We start from the raw sequence: 23,843 nt of genomic DNA on the forward strand, positions 1-23,843 counted from the left end.
TGGAGAAGCAAAAGCATTTTATTCATACAAATATTTGACACAATTACAGCAAAGAGGGTTTTTTTTGTTTCAATTAAAATATTAAACCATCTACAAATATTGTTGATAGTTCAGTGACTCCTCTTCTTGTTCCTTTATGGTCCTGGTTTTATTCCACATCAACTAGTGTGGAAAGTATTACTTTGCTGTATTCTAATGCAAATACTGTAATAGTTTGCAAATTGCTTATTATCCTTTTTATTTTTTATTTTTTGTTTTGTTGTTGTTGTGAAATATCTCTGGCCTTTTTATTATTAGCACTGGCACCAATCACACAAACTCAAAAAACCACATTCAAAGTAGCACCTTCTGACATGACAAATCTAACAAAAGGAGTAAAAAAATAATCACATAGGACCGTTAACGATGTGCCAGTACACCAGTACATCAATTACAACGCAAACCTGATGTTGCTAAAGGTGAGCTTAAAGCAGTTTTTGTTTAAAATGACTTCAATAAATAACATAGGGGTTTCTGGGGACACTAAACAAATTCATAGCTGTGAAAAGATTTGCCATTTTACTTCCAAGTGCGAGCTATAAAAATATCTCTGTACCAAACTTGAATATTCAACATGAGAATCAAACACTAAAACAATGAACATTCTGGAGAAAGAAAAAAACATTTAGATTGTAACTCGAGACAAAATTATGTTAGTGTTACGTTCCCGTTCTCCTCTTTAGCATTTTCCATCGGATTCGCTTCTGTATATGAAAGTCTCACATCTTTCCTGATAGGAGCATGTAGCAGACATCTACACTTCAGGATGATCAGCGTTTTTTTTGTTTTGTTTTTTTCTTACAGGGCTTTTACAAAAACTGAAATATCAGAGTTTCTTCTCGTGGTCTGATTTTGAGTCATCAGCAGAGCAACGTGTGGGCTCAGTAGGGGTACGCTGAGATGGAGATGTAGATGATGAAGATGCTCTGGTACGTTATGCGACCGTGTTCTGAGATCGTGGTGGCCTGCACCTTGAGCCTCATGAGGCCAGGTCTATCCAGAACGCGCCGAGTGAAGATGATCCCCCTGCCGGCCTCGTCTCTGATGTCAAACACTCGGCCCGTCACGCCCGTGACCGACTCCTGCTCGAGTATCGTGAAGGAGGTGCGCTCCTGCAGGACGCCCGACTCCGAGTACGCCGACAGCCGCACCACGTTGTGGTTGGGCGGTATGCCGGAGGGGAGAGTGAGCAGCTTGTACTGCAGGAGCAGCGGCGAGCCGCCTGCGGCACAGTCCAGAGAGCAGGGCCTGAAGCAGGTCCTGGAGAAGCCGGCGGGGGAAAGAGCAGAGATGTGTTTATTACATGAAGAACAAAATGTTTGTGTGGAGACGTGGCCAAGATGGATTACAACTGAAGAAAATGATTTACGCTAATTTTACTGCTTCAGTGTTAGATGCCTTTGTCAGATGTTTCCAGGATATATATTTTTTTTACATTTCAGAAAGGCTTTAATAGAGGAATGGATCAAATTTATGTAAACTGTCAGCTTCTTCCCATTGGGATTAACATCCAAGGAGTTTCCCCGGCTACGGTTCCAAATTTCAATGTTTTCACCACTAAGCCACTTAAATCATCGCTTTTGCTTTGTGACACAGAGCTCTATACCTAGAAAAAGATCATGTTCATCAACAAATAGCTGCAGTGTTGTGGAACAAAGCTGCTCATTGAGGAAGCCTTCATCCCTTTCTTTCATAACAACGTTCTTAGGCAAAACTGTGAATAATCCCAACCCTTCGGCCTGGAGGCAACATGAATGGTTTCACTGTTGCCAGGATACAGGAGTCATAGAAGAGTTCGTTCAAAATGCTCCACCTCACTATGTGTGTGGAAACATTGCCTGCTGCTATTAAAGAGCAAACTCTGCATCAGCGGCACCCTGATTTCTCAGTTGAATTATTTTCAGGAATTGGCTAAATCTTAAAGGGCTTTTGCCTAACTGAAATTGTTGATAGTTTGATAATGCAGTACTCTACCCATGCCTGCGGTCGCTGTCTGGGTCAGGCTTATTTCCACCACATAACGTTTTAAAACAAAAACAAAAGGTTTCTGTCCGCCTTCACACCTTTGACCTGCTATCCATCTGGGAGCTGATTTGCTTCGTAACAGGACAAAACGTTGACATCTTATTTACCCAGGACGTCCTGCACTTTGGTAGGAAGTAGGGCAGGGTGTATCCAGACACTGGTATCCGCCTCTGGTATTAAAGCACATCTGACTGAGTCCACACTGAATTCCTTGTTCCACGCACTCGTCAATATCTGTTAAAAGGAGGGGGACGCGGACTTTTCTGTTATTTGCAGGAGCGGTTGGAAGATTGTGTTCAGCGTAGAGCGATCCAGGAAGTTCATACCTTTACAGCTTCTGCCATTGGGCAGAAGTTTGTATCCTGGAGGGCACAGACAATGAAAGCTGCCGACCGTGTTTCTGCATTTGTGTTGGCATGGCTTCTTCAACAAACACTCATCCACGTCTGTGAAAAAAAAAAAAAAGTTAAAAACACTAAGGCCACATTAAAAAGAACAGTGTTCTTTTTCATGTTTGCAGGAACAATTAACACTTGTTCCTGCAAACAAGTGTTAATTCAAACCTACCCACACATGCGCCATCTCTGCTGGTGTAGCCCACAGGACAGCTCTGCCTCGTAATGCGAGATGCTCCGTTAGAGCGGGAGATGATTGGCCGGCCGAGGGTCGACACCAGCTGTGGGCGGAGTCTCGCCCTCACTCTGGTGCCGTTGGTGAAGATCTGGCCTCGCTCCAGCCCCGCACAGGAGCGCCCGTCCCCCATCAGCAGAGTCCCGGGAGGGCACAGGCACCTGAAGCTGCCGGGCACGTTACGGCACTGGTGCGCACAAGGATTTGGCGTTTGAGAGCATTCGTCGACGTCTGGAAGGCGCAGTAAAATTCACGATGGAGTCAATGTGGGACCCTTTTTGAAGAGGTGTTTCATCAATCAGACAAGAGAAACGTCCTACCCAGACACGGAAGGCCGACTCCCTGAGATCTGTAACCTCTGGGGCAAACACATCCGTACCCTCCGACCGTGTTCTGACAGATCTGACTGTAGCGGCACATGTGACTTCCGTCCTGGCACTCGTCAATATCTAGGAAGAAAACAGGGAGGCAGCTTGGTTCAAACATTTTATTCTTAAAACCAACTAAAAAAAAAAATGTAATAACTGTAAAACTGAAATCAGACTAATTCCTTTCCCACATTTCTGCTGTCGAAACTGTGAATTCCCTGTAATAAATATTTTTGGTATTTTTGAGGAACAACTCTGGACAAATAATTCCAGCTCTCATTCTGAGGGACAGACTGAGTCCACAAAATTACTCTCAGACATTCCCATAAAAATTCTGCTTATTGTGAAGTGTCTTGAAACTCTTAATTCCAAGTAATTTCAGCTCTGTCAGTAAGATTGTTGTGTGTAAAATAAAATGCGATAGCCCTTCTGATCATTAACGTGAGCCACGGCTGTTTATCTGCTCTAATGCTGAAGTTAGCACAGTTAAAGTAATTAAAGTAAAAAATATAAAGAGTTCCTAATCTAAGCCCAGGGTCTGGATTCTAGTCAAGTTTTTTTTTGGTCTGTGAGAACAAAACTCAGCTTCCGATAGTTATTTTGTAAGCGACAGCCAGTTTTTGCAAAGCAAATTATTAATAGTCATGACCCATTCTTGTGAGCAAGGCTTGCAGAATTAAAAATTTATGACATTATTTTGTTCTAACAAATCTACAATCTACTTTTTTTTCTTTTTTTTTTGCATTTTACTCTTATATCACAGTGGAAGAGAGACTGAATTATCTGCTGCGACTCCCGATCTGCCAGCGTCACATCACTGCTCTCTCTGTTCAGATATTTCCAGAAAATTCTCGGTGCAGAAGAGAGAGAAATACGGAGAGCATCTGAAACACTCGGCGAATGTTGTGACATTCAGAGCAAAATCAAGAAATCTCTCGAGTTAATTTTTCTGTAAATTTTGTTCACGCACTCCCAGCGAATCATCAAAACAGATAAACACGGTAAGAACTGAAGCTATTTGTTCTGGATGAAAAAATAATAATTCAGCAGGAGAAAGATTTGAGTTCATTAAGGGGTGTAAAAGTTGTCTTGAAGAAATATATCTTTAAAAATAAATGTTAAAACTATGCAAATTTTTGTTGCCTTGTTGTCAAAATGTTCTATTTATTTTGTAGAACTTCCTGCTTGGAAAAAATGTACAAGTGTCAACAAAAACAGATACTGTAGTGCCATTGTTAAGTTTTTACGTGTGATACGTGTCTTGTAATTTTACTGCATTTTAAAGGCGTCGCGTTTTCAAAACCTGCATGTTTCATTGCCTTTCTTCAGATCGATATCAAGGAGAAAATCCCGAAGGAGAAAATCTCTTGAAACAACCAACGTGTGACAGTCACTCACCTGCACAGACCCCATTTTCTGCTGTGGTCATTCCAGCCGGACAACTGTCAAAACACTGATATCCTCCATCGGTGTTGCGGCACTGCTGGTGCGCCGGGCACACGTTCCTCATGCACTCGTTGATGTCTGGAAAAGTCCAAACATTCACCACTCAGCTGTGGAAATAATGTCATGACACCCGACATGGACACACCACAGATTTGATTCTAAACGAGGCTTGGGTTTCACACTAAGAGACTGACTTCAGCAGACTGATTGGGGAGACAAGGTCACCAAATCCCTGGCGAAATAAATAAATAAATGACCTCAGCTTAAGCTGTCCAGATACTCATCTGATCTGAAGAATATGTGAAGATGGGGAAAGAAAATGTGCTCATCTGGGTCTTAACCACTTTACAGAATGTCTGTCTCCAAACCACCATGAGGTGTTTTAATCACAAGAAGAAACTGACTGACCGATGCAGCGATGTCCTGACGACTGGTATCCAGGATGACAGATACAACGGTAGGAACCCAGAGTGTTGAGACACTTATGGTGGCACGGGGAGACGGCAGACTCCTGGCACTCATCCACATCTGAAACACAAATTAGCCATGAAAGGGTTCATCAGTATTTATATGGTGCCTTCAGAAAGCGTTTAGAGGCCTTAAAGCTGCAGTACGTAACTTTTATGAAAAATATTTCTCTACATATTTGTTGAAGCTCTCACTATTTCGTCAAAGTATGGTTATCAGATGGACAATCTGTGGACATTTTTTGTACTCTTCCACCTTCTCCCAGTGCTAACTAAAAATAACCAATCGGAGCCAGGAGGAGGGCCTTAGCGCTGTCAATCATGCCAGTTTTGACAAATGTGTAAAGAACATATTTTTAATAAAACTTACACATAGCAGTAAAAGTAAAAAACCTTGATGTATTTTTACTTAGATTTTATGTGACAGACCAAAACAACGCAGTGCAAAACTGTGAAGTGGAAGGCAGATGACAAATGGTTTCCAGTTTTCCACAAAAATAATTTGGAAAGGTTGGCGTGCGCCAAATTGCTCAAAAAGACTTAAAACTGCAGCTGAGATTTTTTATATTTTTTTGTGGAAGCACACATATTTGCTGGAGACTGTTTATATTTTAGTGTTTAACTTTTTATTTGTTGTTTAATCCTCAAATTCATAAAACACATAGAGGAAAGGCCCGTAAGCACCATTAAGCCGGGAGGAAAGCCAGTCTTTCTTTTGTTTGCCCAAACCATCAATATTATTTAAATAAAAATACATTTTCTGGACATAGGATAGTGCCTTACTGTTCTAAGTCGGAGTAAATAAATCGCTGCTGCACTTCGATGCACTCTGGAGAAAATAAAAGCTTTGCTTGCAGCTGGAAGGAGTTTGTGTGTGTCATGAAAAGCTACATATTTCTTCCGTAGGCTGTGTCTTTTGGCTTCAACCAAGCATTGTTATTGCCGTAATTGAGAGAGAAACTCATGGTTCAAAACAAATAAATAAATTAATTAAAAAAAAGCTCTTTAAAAATAATCAAAGCGGTGAATGGCTTAGCCTGTCATCAATGATAAATAAATTCGTCCAATCGCACGACTTTATTATGTTTTCTGACAAATCTCTGGGGGTTTATTTTTTACTGACATTAAATTATACACATAAAATCCTAATGCAAGACATTGGTGTTTGTAGTTGTAAAATTGGAAAAATGAGGAAAATTTGGTTTTAAAGCAACAGCAAATGATGTACAGCGTGCTTCGATTGGCGATAAATGGCCGTAGGACTGCACATCTCAGACTGACCTTCACAGCTGGTTCCTGTGGCGCTGGGTTTGAATCCCGGTCCACACTTGGCCTGGCAGCGGTATGTACCCACTGTGTTGACACACTGCTGGTTGTAGTGGCACATGTGAGAGCCTTGGGAGCACTCATCAATATCTGAGTGGGACGCAAGCAATCCAACAAATCCAACACAGTGTTGGCATGACAGTATTTACATGTTGGCATTCAGCAGGTCATGTTTAGTGCCTCACCGTGGCAAGTGTTGGTCTCTGCAGAGATAGTGAAGCCAGAAGGACAGGCACAGGTGAACCCTCCCAGGATGTTGTTGCATGAATGGGAGCAGGGAGACTGCAGGGCACACTCGTCTTCATCTGGCAACGAGACATTTTGTTACATTCACAAAAACCGAAGAACTGAGAGAAAAATGCCAATAAATATCGCCAGCAACCAGATGAGACAAATAAGAAAAAAACCCGTCACACCAGCACAGTAAGAGGCCGTGTCGAGACTGAAGCCTTTTGGGCATGTGTCTTCATAACCATCTACAAAAAAAAAAAAAAAACATTATTTCAGGTTCAGCGATTCATGTGTAGTAGGAATGTCAGAGGATAATTTATTCTGTGTATCCCCAGACCTGGTACAAGGAGGCTGGTAGTGATGTGGAAGTCCAAAGTCAGGGTGAACATGCTGTAGACGCTGTTTATTCCAGAAACCTTGAGCAGCTGAAGCACAGGGCCTTGGCGTTCGTCCTGGCCCTCGTAAACGATGGTGTGATTACATCGCAGCGCCATGGGACTGCCTGCTCTCTGGTGGGTCTGCGATGACCATGAGTACAGCTGTCCTTGGCCCGTCTGCACGTATGACTCATCAAAGTCCTGTGGGAGGAGGGTCAAATCAGGTCAGACGAATCGAAGGGATCCATTTCTGCAGAGTGACGTAAAAGGAACTCGAGATACAATCGAGGCCCCACATAATCACTTCCACAAACACACCTGAAGGCCCAGATGAGATGAGGAGGATAATGACGGCGGAACGAAGCCGTTGATTACGATGTCAATCAGCAGAACTCCCTCCGAGTCCAGTCCCCTGGCCACGTGGGTCAGACGGAGGATCTCTCCTGTGAGAATCCAATAAAACACTGTTTGTTGGACAAACTCGAGCATGTTCAAGGTAGCGAGTGCTGCCATCTGCTGGCTGCTTTTACAAATGAGTGCTCAGTTCTGACATAAAAGAAATAATGTCCTCTAAATTTTTCTGTTCATTTTTTATTTTATTTTTCAATTTCGATGTAATTTTTACCTCTTGTCATTTCTTTTGTGTTTCAATCAATCAATCAATCAATCAATCAATCAATCAATCAATCAATCAATCAACTTTTATTTGTATAGCATATTTCAGCAGCAAGGCATTTCAAAGTGCTTTACATAACTAAACACAAAAACTCAGTCATGCAACATTGAATCAACAATCAAATGTAGTTGTTGCACTACATTACAGAATAGCAAAGCCGAGGACCAGTCATTGATGACAAGTCCTGTATCCATCACATGTGAAATATGTCAAACTAACCTGCTATTATGTTCTGATTTTATTCTACCTGATGAATAAATCAATAAAAAAAGTGAAAAAAAAAGTGAAAGTTTGATGAGCTCACCGGTCTCAAACTCCAGCTGAGACTCCTGTCTGAACTGGCCCTGTGTGAAGGAGAACCCGTTTCTGGCGGCTCCGTTTTGAAGCACAGTGGTCCAATAGATGGGAGTGAAAACAGACACCAGAACCTGCAGCAAGGGACCTACGACAAAGCATTAGTTCTTTATCTGCTATGGGTATTTCAAGATATTTCAAACATTTTCCATCTCTGAATTATCACTTATTCATGCAAGTGTCTCTAATAAAAATTTAATGAATAAAAACAAAACTTCTAAAACAAAATACCTAATTTATTTAGCCCGCTTTATATCCAGAGCATTTTTTTTTACTATAAAGGGTTTTAAGCCTCAATACAGACACATAAAAGGGTGAGTGAACTTGCTGAAACAACTCCTTTGAAGCTGCAGTACAGTATGTACAGTAACTCACCGACTGCAGGAGGGATGTTGTCCAGACGTGCCTCCAGAGTGCTGCTGCCTTGTTCCTTGTCGTCTGTGATGTTGGCCTCCAGGAAGGACACGCCAAACTCTCTGTCATTCACCATCCCTATCAGACTGCCTCGAGTCTTACGTGGAACCTCACCTGTCAGCAGAAAACCAAACAGTCTGATAAATAGGAGTTTTGCAGATGGTTTGTGCACGCCAGCTTGTTGTCGAATGTAAAAACTTGGATAAATAGAAGAAGTCTGGCGACGCTACCTGGACACAAACCAGTCTGACATTTCCTTGAGTCGGTGCTCGGGCCGCCGCAGGCGCGGCCGCCGTTTGCTGGCGCTGGATTGTTGCACAGTCTGTTTCGTTCCTGAAAACCTTGACCACATGTACTGCTGCATGGACTCCATTCCCCCCAGCTGGAGTAGCCTCCATGAACTATGTTAGAGACGGTAGAGAGTCAATGATAACAGCATGGATGAGTTGGTTTTTCACTGCCAAGCATGTGGAAATCAGCTCTAAAATCACACAAAAGCAAAGCGAATTTTTAAAACTGCAGTATGCAAGTTTTTAAAAAATATGTCTTTTAAGCATGTATTAAATTTGAGAGAGATAATCTGTGGAAAAAAGTCAAGGTCCTCCACACCCGCCCAGTGCTACTATGGCAATCTGTAAAAATGCACCACTACTGGTCAAAAACAACCAATAAGAAGGTCTTAGCTATGTCAATCATTCTTGCGAACACGCTGCTCAATGCACTAGTAACGGGGAAAAGCAAAACTGTTTATCCACTGACATTGATGAGCAAGGGTGAGTCTGTGTGAAGATGGCTAACAGAGCTAACACCTGAGTATGACATCCCCTCTGCTCCTAATACAAACACTTAATGACTTAATTAATTAATTAATACTTAAACACAGATCTGCATTGGTCAAAATCCATATCGGCAGAATCAGAAGATCGGAAATTTGGATCAGTGCATCTCTAGTTACTGGCTTTGCAACTAATCTGTGAAATTATGTTGGCCAAACTCACTCTGGACCTTGAGGGTTACGGTCCTCTCGGCTGATCCGGCCTCACTCTCAGCCACACACTGATACTCTCCTTCATCTGCAGCCTGTGGATCCGACAGGTAGATAAGGCAGCTCTAACTTGGTTAGTGTCCTACCATCTGATTGTGACATCACAATCCTTCAAAACAAAATCAGTTACATTTACAAGGACAGAAAACCAAGATTTAAAAAAAAAAAAAAAAAAAAAGTTGACATGTTTGTTCAGTGGAACACCTGATTATATTCTATTAAGTTGTCATGACAGACAGGATTTGTCCAGGGAGGGAGAAATTTCACATTAGAGTCCTCAGTGGGAAGGACACTCATCCGTCTGTGAGAGTCTCAGCTGCAGGCTGTTCGATTACGGCTGCAGTTACGGACCATAACGAGGTTACAGACCAACGAAGGAGGGGCGAGTCTTGGAACATGCAGAGCCCTCTCCATCACTTTGCTCCGTGGCTAATGCTGTTAGCCGCTGTGGCTGAACTGAATCTGATTTGGATGGAAGCGGGGAGACTGTAGGACAGTCACACATGGCCCCTTCACTTAGGGGGACTGCAAATCGAAGTTTAATTTGGATAAATGATGTACAACTTTTTTTTTTTTTTTTTTTTTTTGAGATTCTTTAGGAAGGCCTAATTATTCAAACTTAAGCGGCAATGGTTAAGAAAATGGATTTAGTGAGATGTAAAAGGCAAAATAGCAAAATAAATCATAATTACAGTGATGCTGTAAATGACCAGAGATCCGTTGTGGAGTGCTTGCATTCGGAGGAGGCGGTGTAATGGCTTCCCATTTCGTAGCCAGCGGAGGACGGGGCTGGGGTCTCCGTGAACTGGACAGTCAAGCATTGCGGTGCCACCCTGGACAACCGTCTGAGACGTGTGGGCTTCACCCTTTAACACCGGAGGCTCTGAAGGTGCACGGGATAAATATTTAACACGGGAGACGAGTAAATTATGGCTTATTCACATGTAAAGCTTAAAGTAGAGACAATCCTTCAATAAAATCTCACCTCTGATACGGACGAACGAGAGCGCTCGGATGGAGCCCACACTGTTCTCTGCCAAGCACACGTAGGTCCCAGCGTCATTCAGAGTCACGTTCTCAGAGAGGACTGAGCTCCTGCCTGCCTCGTCTGTAATGGCTCCTAGAACAGTTTGGTCGTGGTCAGAACCCCAAACACCCTCCTGAACCGAGACAACTACCACATGGTTGCCCCTGAACCGAGTACCTTTGTAGGGCTTGTTGTTGATAGTCCAGGAGATGGAGGGAGGAGGTGTTCCCTGAGCGTGACAGGACAAGGCCAGACTCTGCCCCTTGTTCAGGGTTACATCACCTGGCAGCTCTTTGAAAACCGGCCTGGTGTTGATTGACAGGCGGATGTCTCGTCTCGCTGAGCCCGCGGGGTTGGTGGCCACACAGGTGAATATCCCAGCGTCTCCCGGCTGTGTGGGGAAAAAAAAAAACAAACAAAACTGTCAAAATGACTTCTTCCGAGAACAGCTAGAGGCAAATGTTATTAAGCAGTTAACAGTAGAGATGCACCGATACACATTTAAAGCACTTGGGAAAGCTTTCAGCCTGAGATGCCGGCTTTAGCCAGTTCTGAAATCTCCTTAGGAAATATAACAGGAAGGAATATAGAGATCTTTCTAGACTTCATAACAAGTTGATGCTGGCTTGGACTAGAAACCTCACCCCGAGTTGACTGACCATCTGTATAGTGGCATATGCATGTTATGACACCTTCCTGATGCTGAAACAGCAAACTTTGAGCTTTCTTCACTCAGTAACAGCATCCACACTGATGTGACTTCAGTTTGATCTGGTGGCGCTCAAGTACGGTTTGACAGGAAAGGTCCGACTGATCAGATCTGAGCTGAAAACGGGACAGTCCCACTCATCAGCCGATGTTTCGGTGCACCTCTCGTGAACTTACATACAAACTACATATTAAGTCTGACCTCCACTCTCTCGATAATCAGCTCTCCAGATCGTAGGATGGTGAATTTGCCGAGAAGGTTCGGGACAACAACGCCGTCCTTCTCCCACAACACCCTGGGCTCTGGTAAACCCTGAGCCGCACACGGCAGAAGAGCCTGAAACCCCTGGATGACCGACAGCTCTGTCTGTGCTGGTGGAATCATGGGTGGAACTGAAATGCAACGGATCGAGTTGCGTCAATGTGTTATGCTTTTTGCACAACGCGAGGTGGAGTCAAACAAAGTCTCTTCTCACCTTGAACAACTAGCCTCATATCATGGCTAGCTCTGCCGGCCAGGTTTTTAGCTGTACATGTGTAGATCCCGGCATCGCTCCGCTGAGTGGAAGCAATTGCCAGAGTTCCGTTGGCAAAGATACGCATATGAGCACCATCAACCACAGGCCTCCTCTCTTTATGCCAAGTAACTTCAGGTTGTGGCTGACCATCAGCCGCACACTCCAGACTGACTGGCTGCCCTAAGACAGCAGTGTAGTCAAGTCGAGGCACACTCAGCACCGGCGGAACTGGAAAATAAATAACAAAGGAAAGTAAATTCATTCATAAATGTCCCATAAATAAATGCCTAATATAGCCTTTTAAAAATAAGAAGTAAGTAGAAGTCCTTTTCGTGTACATTGTGACAACAACACTAAACTGAAGTCTATTTTACCTTGAAGGACCAGCTTGGTTCTCGCTACAGTGACACCAGCCTCGTTCTTTGCTAGGCACTGATAGGTCCCAGCATCTCCAAGAGTCACACGAGAGAACTTCAGCGCTCCATTTGAGAGGACAGCCAGCCTGTGACCTGTGGCAGTCATAGTGGCACAATTACTAAAATCTGATGAGATTATAATCCTGTGAGCATTGTTCATGGCAATGCTATTGTCTATTTCTTTTTTTAAAAAGATCACATGTTCTTGTTACCAGCTGCTATAGGAACTCCTTCTCTCTGCCAGATGATTGTTGGTCTGGGAAATCCTTGAACTTCACAGGGAAGAACGGTTCCATGATTTAACAATACTTGCACCTCCTCTGCCATCGGCCTGATCTCTGGTGGCTCTAGGAACGTGGAACAGGACACAGTTAGTCATTTCACACTTGACATATAACATCATTCACATTCCCTCCCCTCCCCATAAACGACTGGCCTCAGGTCCATTAGGACCTACCTTGTATGGTCAGGGAGACGTGCTTGTGAGCCACTCCAGCCGGGTTTCGGGCTGAGCACGTGTATCTGCCAGCATGACTCGGCAAAGCAGCAGGTATCTCCAACACCCCTGCATGAACATGACATTTAAAACCATTTATCATATATTTTTAATAATGTTTATATTAGAATCAAAATAATAAGTTAGTTATAGGCCACATTAGCATACACTGCAAAAAAAAATAACCCCCAAAGAAATTTTCAGCAAGATATTGGGAATTGTTTTAAGGCAATAATTCCTTAAGACTGAGGAAAAAGTACCAGTTCCGCTGGAAGATTATTTTGCTTAGAGAATGAGAAAAATGTCTGGCTAAGACTTTGTGTTTTCGCAGTGCAACAATAATAATATCATCCATAACATTTAGTCATAGATAGCATTCAGTTATATCAACATTATTAAAACCATATCAGGAAATATCAAGACTGATGTATCAGCAGAATGAATACTTTGTTTCCTTGCGCTAAATTAAAAGCAATTATATCATTTTATCCAGTTTTCTTAGATTAACCAAGAGTAGTTCTTGGTTTGAGAAGAACAACTCAAACCAGTTGTCTTACCAGTGGGAAGAACACGGTAATTTCCTCCCCTGGTCCCCAGTTTAGCTCCTCCCTTCGTCCAGGTCACAGTGGGTGGAGGCTGTCCTTGTACGTGACAAGGCAACGCCACAGGAGACATTTTCACAGCCTTCACTGCTGTGACATCATCCTCAATAGAAGGTGGGACTGCAGAGGAATAAACACGTCAAGCATTCAGTGGAATTCATCAGAACTTTCAGAATGTGGCAAAATCCCAATCCCAAATCCCTGCCTTGGAGGATGACCTCGATGACCCTGCGCTCCTCTCCAACCTCGTTGACCGCCGAGCACTCGAAGTAACCTTCATCCTCGTCAGATGGAGACAAAAGAACGAGAGACCCAGAAGACAGTAACCTGGATGGAGAGGGTGTGGAGGCAGAGCAGGCTTCTGTATTTTCAGTTCTGTGAGTTAAGATGCATTATTATAGCATATTCAAAAGAATATGCTATATTCCGAGGTTCTTATCATCAGCGAAGACTAATGAATAACAGTAACAAGAAGTAAAAAAGATTCATTTTTGTTAATTGGAATAAAAATAAATACTTTGCAAAATGAGAAAAACTAATTCAAACTTTAATGGCTACTTACAAAACTAACTAAAATTAACTTAATTTAAAAGGAAAATGTTAATTAGCTTCCATTTGTGTCTCATTAGTATGAAGCCTGGTTTACGCTTGTTGTGTTTTTTTCCTTGCTGTACTACGTCATTGCTGATGTCGGTCCCTCCTAAACTAGCATCATTTTAGCAGAAGTTGAGATAAAGTGCCACATTCCAGTTTGGGTTTACACTGAATATAACTGCATTTTAGAAAAAAAAAAAAAAAACAAGTGCCTTGGAGAGGAACGAGATAAAACACGTTTTATATTAAAGGGAGAAAATGCCAAAAGCCATAAAATGTACTTGAAAAGCTTGCACAAGACCTGCCTTGCAGGTGCTGTTATTATACTTACTATAACTGTGTCATATATCTTTTGTACTTGCCCAGTATGTATGATCATTCATTTTCAGTAATTTACCACATTTACTCGAAATGACAGTTTTTGGAATTTTGTTGCACAAAAACTTTTTCTGAAAATGTGTTTTCTGTTCGTCTCCTAGCAAGCAACTCGTATTGCAGTCAACAGTTTGACTGAAACTCACAAAACCTAAACTTAATAAGCATTTAAAAAAAAACTAGAAACTAAACTAAACTTGCAAACAATTGGATAAAACTAATCAAAACTAAAATCCTGTAGTCAATAAAAGCTAATCAATAACTGCAAAGCTATTAAAACGTTGGTGAGTACATGTGTGCTCACCTGTATGCACCAGGCTGCTGGTGAATGTCAAGTGGTGAACCATTCCTCTTCCAGGATATTTTAGGTGGTGGTATACCCGTGGTCTCACAACTAAGCACAGCTCTGGTTCCAGTGGTCACTGTCACGTTGAATGGACCTGGACTGATGGAAGGACCCACTAAGGAGAAACAGAAAAGCTTAGATAAGAGAGGCTCTTCCTTTTTTTTTTTTTTTTAATTTACAGACTATAAACTACAGAAGGAACACGGACAGATTTATAAAGAAACTACACGAGGTATCATTCACCAAACACACGCAGATCCATTGCGCGGTGATCCGAGCCAGCCGGGTTGGACACTGTGCAGTAGTAGCGACCAGCATCATTCAGCTGAGCCCCACGTATGCGCAAGGAGCCTTCAGATAACAGTGAGAACCTGAAACAAACACACAAGTGAACAGTCACCATGCTGTACTCATTTAGATTATCTATTTGACAGCGAGTGTGAAGAGACAGACGCTTTGCCCAGTAGTCTTAGGACATACTTATTATTATCCCTAGGCACGGGGAAGCCATCTTTCCTCCAGATGACCGCAGGTAAGGAGTCACCTTCAACTTCACAGGGTAAAACCACATCCTGGCCAAGATGGACCGTTACCAACGAGCTGCTTTCCTTTATCACTGGTGGTACTGCAAATAGAAGAGCAAGTGCAGCTGAATATATTTAGATTACCATTACTGCACAAAGCATTATTTTCTAAAAATCCATTAGAGGGTGAGGGTTTGTGTACGGAGTTTCATAATGCGGGAGAAATAAAAATTCTGATTTTGGCAGATTGAAAAGACTCTCATAAATCACTTCATAAAGCAAAGTAGTTGTAGAATAACAAATAGAGAGCTATTCATCTTAAACAAGTTTGAAAGCTTGAAACGTAGTTTATCACAATTTCCCTAAGAGCCGCCCCGATTTAATAAACATTAGTCCAGCGAGACAGAAAACACACAAAAAGTCAAGAGCATTACCAGGATAATAGTCACATTTTTATGAATAATCAAAACAAAAAATTCATATTAGGTTTTGGATTGCATATAATGCTCTACAAAATATTCACACATTTTGTCTCTTTACAACAAACTTAAGGATTTTAGATGGATCTTGTTTGTGGAGCCTTATGGTGCATAGCAGTGAAGCACAAGACCAAAGGAGCACAGCAGACAGGGCAGGGATAAAGCTGTATAGAAGTCTGAAGCAGAATCTGTCAAGAAGTAACTCATTAAGACAAGCAGACTAAAGCATGGCCGCCCACAGACTGGGCTTAATCAGAGCAGCAGCCAAGGGGACCATGATAACAGAAGAATTATCAAGGCTGAAAGACAATCTGGCCTTCACGGGACAGTGACGGGAAGAAAGCGACTAAAGAAAGAAAAGTCATACTTGTATGATAATGCCATAATTGTGGCATTGTCATATTATGGAGATGAAATGATTCAAGCTGGCCAAGCTCCAAGAACGGAGAGGAGAAGAGTAACACCCCTACACATACAGCCAGATCTATACTGAAGTATTTCAAAGCACATTGATGTGGAAAAAGTAGGCTTCAATGTAGCAAGACTTAGAATCCAACTGAACTTATGTTATCTGGCACAAATAAATCGACAAAAGCTTTAACCTCCAGAAGTGCAAAACTGATAGAAACATAAGCAGAAAATCTTTGTGGTTTTAACGTGAAGTATTGGAACAACTCAAATGTTTTGGCACTCTACATTTACACTAAACTACATCTTACTTAAATGCTGACTAAATAATATAATGACTTGAGTGAAAAGACAAATACACCCAATATATCCCTAATGTATTATGATGCAATTACGTACACCAACAGAATAATTCAAACATAATGTATACTGAAAAGGTAGGTTAAAGGTGATAAACATATATATTATACTTACACATTATCTCCACAGTGAAGAAGAGGCTGGTGCTTCCAGCCATGTTTGTGACAACACAGCTGTACTGGCCAGCGTCCTCAGGCTTGACCTCCTGAATCTCCAGGTACTGACCTCCTGCCAGCCGCTGGACGCGCCCCCCAAGCTGACGGAACAGGAAGAGACAAGGAAAAGGTGAAACGCGAGTCAGAGGAGTTCAGTGTTATCTATTTAATTTTTCAACTCCGCACCTGCAGCTTGGCCTCATCCTTGTACCACTCTATGTCTGGAGGGGGGTCGCTGTCCGCCAGGCACTCTAAGGTCAGGTGTCCGTTAAATGGCACGGTCACCGACTTTACATCAGTAGACCCGAGGAGCGTAGGCGGGACTGAAATACAAATGGGTTCCACTGAAACAAATCACTCAGAGCATAAATCCCCTCAGTGATTGATGAACTCGTTTTTAAGCCCTAGAGGGTTTTGATCCGAGGGTGGAAGAAAAGAACAAACAGGTCAGGACACATTTACAACTCAAGTGTTCAGACTGCAACAGCATGTGCCTGAATGTCCATTCAATACAAACATAAAAATGATGAATGATAAAACCATCACCATGCGTGCAATTCAGTCACAGAAGAAGGCTGATGATTATGCCTTTGGAGGTTTTACTTACAGAATTAATCTTAACTTTGCAGGCCCCAACAGCACTGTTACATTTCCGTTCACCGAAGCTTCAGTTTTTTACAGCACGCAACAGGAGGTGGAATAAATGAAGTATGCTTAGAGTTTTACAAAACAAGGCTGAGTCATCAATAAAAAAAAAAAAAAAAAAAAAGGTCAGATCTCCCATGTTTTGTGCATAGTGTAGCAGGAGTAAGTCTGTTTTAGCAGGTTGTTTTCTTCTGAGTTTTATTCATCACTTCCTGAGCGTAGTTAGGAAAGGAAGCGGGGGATACAATGTATTTCTCTAATGTCAATAACTTTGAGAGAGCAGCTTGTGTCACCTTGCACTCGGACCCAGTGGCTTTTTCCATCCTCTCCGGCTAGGCTGCTGGCCAAGCAGGCGTAGAGACCTGCATCCTCGACCTTTAAAGCAGAGCACATTCATCAACCTGAGTGCTTCTGGCAGAGCAGTCTGGTTTCACCTACACTGATGCTATTTAAATTATGACCTCCATTTGTCAATACTGTTGTCTGTATTTGGAGGAGCACTCCGGCTCTTTTTATTTTAAAAATATTTTAGGTGTGACAATGGGAAAAAAATATATTTTTTATAGACCAATTACATGCTTGCTATCACAAATCTACAATAAATAAAATTTACAAAGATTCACTCATTTCTTTTGTCACAGTAACGCAGCAAAATTCTGTTGAGTTTGTTGGAAAACATATTTAAAATTTGTAATGACAAAGACACAAAGGTTTCAAAAATGTTCACAAATCAAAATCTGAAAAGTGTGGCATGTGTTTATATTCAGCTGCCTTTACTCTGCTGCCCACAAATATAATCCAGTGTAACCAAATGTCATCTAAGAAGTCATATTCTGTGGGCTCCACAGAGGTTTGTTAGAGGAAATTGAGCAAACAGCGTCAGAAAGACCACAGCAAACAGGTCAGGGGAAAAAATGTGAACAGTTCAGGAGAAAGAATCTGCTGACTGGACACAACTACTAGTTTATGAAGTTCAGAAATCTGCTCTATGTGAGAGTGGAAATACGAAAACGATTTTCCAGCTTGAAGTTTTCAACGAGCCGTAAAGTGCACATCATAAACATGTGGTCATATGCGACCAAAATGAAACGTTCTGGCCTGCCAGAACAAACACGACACACCATTCCCATGGTGACGGCAGCAGCACTGTGGCGTTGGGATGTGTTCCTGGACAGGGAAGCTGTTACCAGTTCATGGGACAGTAGAAACGTTTGAGACCGGGCGGAGGTTCAAACTTCCCAGCAAAATACAACGACCCAAAATATACAGCTAAAGCTACTGCAGTGAAATAAAAAAAAAATGGAGCTCCTACTTAAAAAAAGAGTTTATTTGTTATATGTAATCCAGTTAAGTTTGTCAAACTTACTTTATTTACATTTGTTTAACACAACAACTTGATAAACTTAATGTATGTACTTGGATAAACTTAATTTGACTACTGGTAACAAATTAGCTAAATTTTTTAAGTTGGGTCACCTGTCAATAGATTTAAAGTATTGCCATTCAAAGGCACAAACTGTTCAATCTGACTATGGTTCACTAATTTTGCAAAGGAGATAAGCAAAAGAAAAACTGTCTGTAAATGCACTCTGAAAGATTCACTGTTTTAAATGCGTTAGGGGCTGTCAGCATATTGTAGACCGCGGTTGTAAAGCATTTGAAAAACGTATCTTTTACCTTCCATTTTCACCATCATACGCTACTTTATCCATATCTTTTAAAATCACAATAAAATTTGTGGTTATAACAAAATGAGAAAATGTAAAAACATTCAACAGGTACCAATAACTTGTCAAGCTACCGCGGCACACCTGAACTTTGCTGATCCGGACAGCGTGTCCGTCCTGCTGAACGATGCCGGCTCCCTCCAGGGGGCGGCCGTCCTTCAGCCAGCTGATGGTGGGAGGTGGGACACCCGAAGCGGAGCACTCCAGCTCAAGTGGACTGTTTACTGGTATGGTCAGCTCTTCTGGAGAGCTGGAGCGGGAAATCTTTGGAGGCTCTGGATGAGAAAAGGAGAATGGCTTGCCTCATTGTTTATTGGACTTTACAACACGAGAAGATTAGTGCAGCGATTGTTCTACCGAGTACAGTGAGGTTAAAGCTTTTGGTGCTGCTCCCCGCCTGGTTACTGGCCACACAGCTGTACAGGCCTTCATCTGAACGAGTCACATCAGGCAGCTGGAGCCGCGTCTCCTGCCCATCCAGCAGCAGGTTTCTGTGTAAAGATAGCGGCTGTCCGTCCTTCATCCAGGTCAGCGTGGGAAGGGGGAAACCGCGTGCCTCGCAGGTCAAGGTCACCAAGGATCCCTGGACTACTGTTACTGGCTCCACTGGTTCCACGCGATCAACACCAGGGGGCACTGCACACCAGGAACACGTACTGAAAAGACTCTTCAGATCCGCATTTGCTTTGTATCGTCTCTAGAGGAAAGCAGCAGATGAAACGTTTGGATTTTTACCTTGGACTTGCACATCGTAGCTCAGCTCAGCGAGGCCGGCTTGACTCCGCGCCACACATGTGTAAACCCCGGAGTCCGATTGTTGCACAGGAGCAATCCTTCATTTCAAAGACGGGGGAACATTAGGAGTGACCTCACCGCTAATAATCTAATTATTTACAAGATATCAGCTACGATCTAAACAGACCTCAGTAAGGAGTCAGCAGAGAGGAGGCGCGTGCGGGGAGAGAGGAGCAGCGGACGGCCGTTCCTCAGCCAGCTGATCTGAGGCGGAGGGTTTCCGGCTGCGTGACACTCCAGAGTCACAACGCTGTCCTGAGTCACCTGCACCTCTCTGGGGACTGTCGTCTCACCAGAAATAGATGGTGGGACTATGATAAACCAAAGCAAGTTTGAATTAGTATCGCAACTAAATGTGGACAAACGCAGTTGAAACCAGATGTTTAAACACGGCAAATAAAAAGACACACACTATTTTTTTTTTTCTCGTTGTCTGTAGTTGAATCAGACTGAACTTCTCTCATTTTAGGACAGCTAGATTTACAAAATTATTCCCATTTGCTAAATCCCTCAATAATGAAAAATTTTATCAGAGATTTATTTATGAATATCTTCACAGGAATTTTTTGTTTTAAACCAGTGAATAAATGCACATAAATTATTGGACTTTTTAAACTTTTCAACTTGAAATTAACAGTTTAAAAACATGTCCACATCAGCACTTTTAAACTTTAACAAAGACAAATAATCAAAACCAACCTAAAACAACGAGCGTGTAGATTTTGCTTTCCTGGCCGGCAGTGCTGACAGCCAAACACGTGTACGTCCCAGAATCCTCAGGGCTCAGCCTCCTTAAGGTTAATGTGCTGCCACCAGAGGTCAAACTGCAGGGTTTTACACACACACACACACACACACACACATACACACACACACACACGTTTTCACCTACATCTCCCTGCACAAACTACTCCACCTCCGACTCTGCGTTATTTTCTCATCATCATTAACAGCATCTTCCCATGGCTTTCACAAGAACACAGATTTGCTCGCTCTGGCTGATGCAGTAGCGATGATCATGTCACGAGGAGAACAGCTGTGACACAGCTGCTCACAGTACGCGTCATGGTGGAATTAAAACCATTTGTCTGTGCTTCCCTTGGTCATGCCTGTTATGGTGTATTATCATTCATACTGTAATACTCGGAAACCTTCACGGAGCAGTTTTAATCACTCCTGACATTTTAAGTGCTAATCTCTTAATCACACACAGTTAGAGCAGTCAGAGTCTTACGCGATGTGATGCATGTCTGATCCCTCCAGAGGCTCTCCGTCTTTCAGCCAGCTGAGGCGGGGCGTGGGGATCCCATTTGCTCTGCAGTCCAGGGTCAGCTCCTCTCCCAAGGGCGCACTCACGTCGGATGCTTGGTCGGAGTTCAGGATGGTGGGCGAGACTGGGAGCCGCGCAGATTACATGTAAACGCTGCTCGTAAATCCTCGCTTTCGCGCAAAGTCAAAAACAGAGTAAAAGGACGTAAAGAGAAACTCGCTTACCGAGCACTGTGAGTGTGTAGTCTTTCTTTGTTTGTCCTTCGCTGTTCTTCACCAGACACGTGTAGGTCCCAGCGTGAGACAGAGTGAGAGGGCCCAGCTCCAGCCTGTTACCTCGAACGGACCACTGCCACTGCAGACTGCTCTCTGGATCGCAAAGGCACCCACTTAATTTAGCCGTCACGTATGAGAAGCTTGTACTTTCCCCATTTCTCCCGTCACTGCCTTGCTCTCACCTATAGGAGTTCCATCTTTCAGCCAAGTGATGCTGGGGACAGGCACTCCAGTGGCCTCACACAGCAGGGCCACATGGGAGCCCAGGGTATAATTGACAGACTCCCGCTGAGGCCCATCGAGCACCGGTGGAACTAAGGGAATAAACACGTGTAGCATTTAACCGTACACCACCCACAAACTTTAACAGGTAGATGTTTAATAATGTGCAGCTCAGGGACATTCTTACCATGGACTGTCAGACGAAATGTCCTGTCTACCTGTCCAGCAACATTGGACACTTTGCATGTGTACATTCCACCATCTGTAGTCTGTGGCAGAAATACATGTGCTTTTAACAGGCTTCCTTCCATCCATCCAGGACTTATCTGTTCTCCATCCATCCATCCATCCATCCATCCATCCATCCATCCATCCAACCATCCATCCATCCATCCATCCATCCATCCATCCATCCATCAATCCATCCATCCAATATCCAAATCATCTGTTTTCTTATGATCCGTTTATCCATCCATTTCTAATTCCATCTATCCATCCATCCATATACATGTTTTATTTATCTGTATTTTTGAAGACTGAAGCCTGTTATAGCTGTATCAATGTGTATATTTGTCATGACGTTTTGTATTTTTTAGGGGTGACTGCAGGCAAACAGATGATCCAATCGTTCGCTGGCTCATATCTGCACTCATCTGATAACAAACATCAACAATCCGGCGAACATGTAATGCTGACAGCCACTTAATGCCCTTATAAGGATTTTGTTTTGCCTCCAGCACTGACACACCTATGACGTAACGCATTTCTCCCAACCTGAACGCCTATGATCTCCAGCTGGTGGCCGTCTATCTTCAGCCCGTTCCCGTCGGCCAGTTGCCGCCCATTCTTGTACCATGTGACCTCTGGCTCGGGAACACCGTGAGCGTCACACCGCAGGACGACCGAAGAGCCCACCTGGGGGGTCACGCTGTCCGTCTCAGCGTCGAGCCGAGGTTTCAGCGAGGGCGCCACTGTTTATTTGGAGGCAATGGAAAGTTTGATCTACTTAGGCTCTGCATGATTCACGGCTGACATGTCGTCAGTCACAGCTGGTTAAAGATAAACACGTTTTATTGCATGAACAAAGTGTTGAGATTTGATCATCTGTGTATGAATCCGAAATGTGCAGATGGATCATTGTGTGTTTGCTCACCATAAACGCTGAGGAGAAAGCTCTTCTGGTCCTGCCCTGCCGAGTTGCTAGCGGTGCACACATACTGACCTCCATCTTCCAGTCTCGCCCGAGGCAACTGTAACATCTGGCCACCTTTAATGCATGTTCAGGTTTATATATAAAAAAAGTAATCTCGGCATGAAAATTGGATGAAAGGATCAGAAGTGCGGCTGATTGTGGAAACGATTTCAGCGGTTGACCCCTGACTGACCTGGCAGAATGTGAACCGTGGTGCTGAAATGGAGAACCTGCCCGTCTCTGGTCCAGGTGATCTCTGGGGGAGGGTACGCCTGGACGTCACACAGCAGTGACACCATGAGCCCCTTCATCACACTCACCTCCTCTTCTTTGGGACCAGTTATTCTAGGAGGCACTGAGAATGACATTTGTAATGTGCATTCAGAAATAAGTTGAAGTGTTTATACCCGAGAGCCTCGTTTGCATGTTGTCGCAATATAACCACAAGCCTTCAAGTATTTTCTAAGGATTTCACATGAAGAACTTTTTTGGGGTATTTCTCGGCTTTTCATATCAACCGACTGAAAACTCTGCTGGATTCATACCAAGATTACACAGACAAAAGTGAACTCTATTTTCTAATTGGAGGATTTCTGAAAGGGATTGGCTCCAAGGGATTTACATATTTGGGGGTATCAAAGTAAGGAGCATAAATACAAATGCTTGCCACACCATTCAGATTTTTTCCATGTAACCTTCTGTTTCAAGGTTATGCAATAATTTGTGATGGTCTATTTTTCTAGGAAAATCCAGTAAATTACACTGAAGATGTGGTTGTAACATGAGGAAATGTAAAGATGTGTATTGGGTATGAATACTTTTTAACGTCCTACCTTGGACTGCCAGATTGAAATGCTTCTCAACTGTTCCGACCTTATTCTCAGCCACACACAGATAGTCAGCCATGTCAGAAACCTGCACACTGAGAAGCTGAAGGGTTAAAAAAAAAAAAAAAAACAACAACACAGTGTTATGACTCCGTACAAAATCCCCGCCGGATCGGTCTACGCAGTGGTAAAAGTGAAACCCGTCTAACCTGAAGCTGCGTTCCGTCCTTGCTGATGTGGTGGTGTGAGTCTGCGCTCACCGGCTGCCCGTCTCTCAGCCAGGAGACCACCGGAGTGGGGTGTCCCGTTGCGTCGCAGTGTAGAACCACGGTGCTGTTCACCACTGCTCCCATTTCCTCCATGAACTCCTCTGATGCTCCCGTAATAACAGGAGGAACTACGGATAAATAGAAAAATAAATCCTCATGTTCAAATTTTATTGCAAATATCAAAGCAAAAAAAAAAAAAAAAAGTGTGTTTGTTT

General features: G+C 43.0%; 1 protein-coding gene across 3 annotated transcripts in view; it reads right to left on the bottom strand.

Moving 5' to 3' along the window:
- Window positions 1-23,843, bottom strand: part of hmcn2 (hemicentin 2) — a 64,163-nt gene continuing 40,320 nt past the window's right edge. Inside the window, exons 36-82 of one of the 3 annotated variants that reach the window (XR_001425936.1) lie at window positions 23,569-23,756; window positions 23,366-23,462; window positions 22,726-22,887; window positions 22,494-22,607; window positions 22,115-22,311; window positions 21,528-21,609; window positions 21,301-21,432; window positions 21,068-21,211; window positions 20,808-20,967; window positions 20,273-20,397; window positions 19,701-19,884; window positions 19,514-19,611; window positions 19,136-19,414; window positions 18,863-19,053; window positions 17,345-17,426; window positions 16,593-16,729; window positions 16,366-16,507; window positions 14,961-15,105; window positions 14,724-14,851; window positions 14,439-14,595; window positions 13,371-13,492; window positions 13,121-13,285; window positions 12,525-12,632; window positions 12,280-12,414; window positions 12,026-12,160; window positions 11,610-11,879; window positions 11,336-11,526; window positions 10,603-10,816; window positions 10,384-10,518; window positions 10,091-10,281; window positions 9,352-9,433; window positions 8,584-8,754; window positions 8,315-8,467; window positions 7,890-8,027; window positions 7,228-7,352; window positions 6,870-7,110; window positions 6,718-6,777; window positions 6,487-6,606; window positions 6,257-6,391; window positions 4,917-5,036; window positions 4,461-4,586; window positions 3,015-3,143; window positions 2,632-2,925; window positions 2,391-2,510; window positions 2,172-2,298; window positions 301-1,299; window positions 1-125 (exon numbers count right to left, since the gene is read on the bottom strand). Coding sequence is in view for 2 of the 3 variants with exons in the window: in XM_015040196.1 (XP_014895682.1) it covers window positions 921-1,299; window positions 2,172-2,298; window positions 2,391-2,510; window positions 2,632-2,925; window positions 3,015-3,143; window positions 4,461-4,586; window positions 4,917-5,036; window positions 6,257-6,391; window positions 6,487-6,606; window positions 6,718-6,777; window positions 6,870-7,110; window positions 7,228-7,352; window positions 7,890-8,027; window positions 8,315-8,467; window positions 8,584-8,754; window positions 9,352-9,433; window positions 10,091-10,281; window positions 10,384-10,518; window positions 10,603-10,816; window positions 11,336-11,526; window positions 11,610-11,879; window positions 12,026-12,160; window positions 12,280-12,414; window positions 12,525-12,632; window positions 13,121-13,285; window positions 13,371-13,492; window positions 14,439-14,595; window positions 14,724-14,851; window positions 14,961-15,105; window positions 16,366-16,507; window positions 16,593-16,729; window positions 17,345-17,426; window positions 18,863-19,053; window positions 19,136-19,414; window positions 19,514-19,611; window positions 19,701-19,884; window positions 20,273-20,397; window positions 20,808-20,967; window positions 21,068-21,211; window positions 21,301-21,432; window positions 21,528-21,609; window positions 22,115-22,311; window positions 22,494-22,607; window positions 22,726-22,887; window positions 23,366-23,462; window positions 23,569-23,756 (7,130 nt within the window). In the remaining variant the exon portion in view is untranslated. Of the gene's footprint in view, window positions 1,300-2,171; window positions 2,299-2,390; window positions 2,511-2,631; window positions 2,926-3,014; window positions 3,144-4,460; window positions 4,587-4,916; window positions 5,037-6,256; window positions 6,392-6,486; window positions 6,607-6,717; window positions 6,778-6,869; window positions 7,111-7,227; window positions 7,353-7,889; window positions 8,028-8,314; window positions 8,468-8,583; window positions 8,755-9,351; window positions 9,434-10,090; window positions 10,282-10,383; window positions 10,519-10,602; window positions 10,817-11,335; window positions 11,527-11,609; window positions 11,880-12,025; window positions 12,161-12,279; window positions 12,415-12,524; window positions 12,633-13,120; window positions 13,286-13,370; window positions 13,493-14,438; window positions 14,596-14,723; window positions 14,852-14,960; window positions 15,106-16,365; window positions 16,508-16,592; window positions 16,730-17,344; window positions 17,427-18,862; window positions 19,054-19,135; window positions 19,415-19,513; window positions 19,612-19,700; window positions 19,885-20,272; window positions 20,398-20,807; window positions 20,968-21,067; window positions 21,212-21,300; window positions 21,433-21,527; window positions 21,610-22,114; window positions 22,312-22,493; window positions 22,608-22,725; window positions 22,888-23,365; window positions 23,463-23,568; window positions 23,757-23,843 lie in introns of all 3 variants that reach the window. The other 2 variants (XM_015040196.1, XM_015040197.1) reach the window with 2 other exon arrangements.

This window comes from Poecilia latipinna, unplaced genomic scaffold (assembly GCF_001443285.1).
Source record: "Poecilia latipinna isolate Pla-1442-1.1 unplaced genomic scaffold, P_latipinna-1.0 Scaffold499, whole genome shotgun sequence".
Lineage (NCBI taxonomy): Eukaryota > Metazoa > Chordata > Actinopteri > Cyprinodontiformes > Poeciliidae > Poecilia > Poecilia latipinna.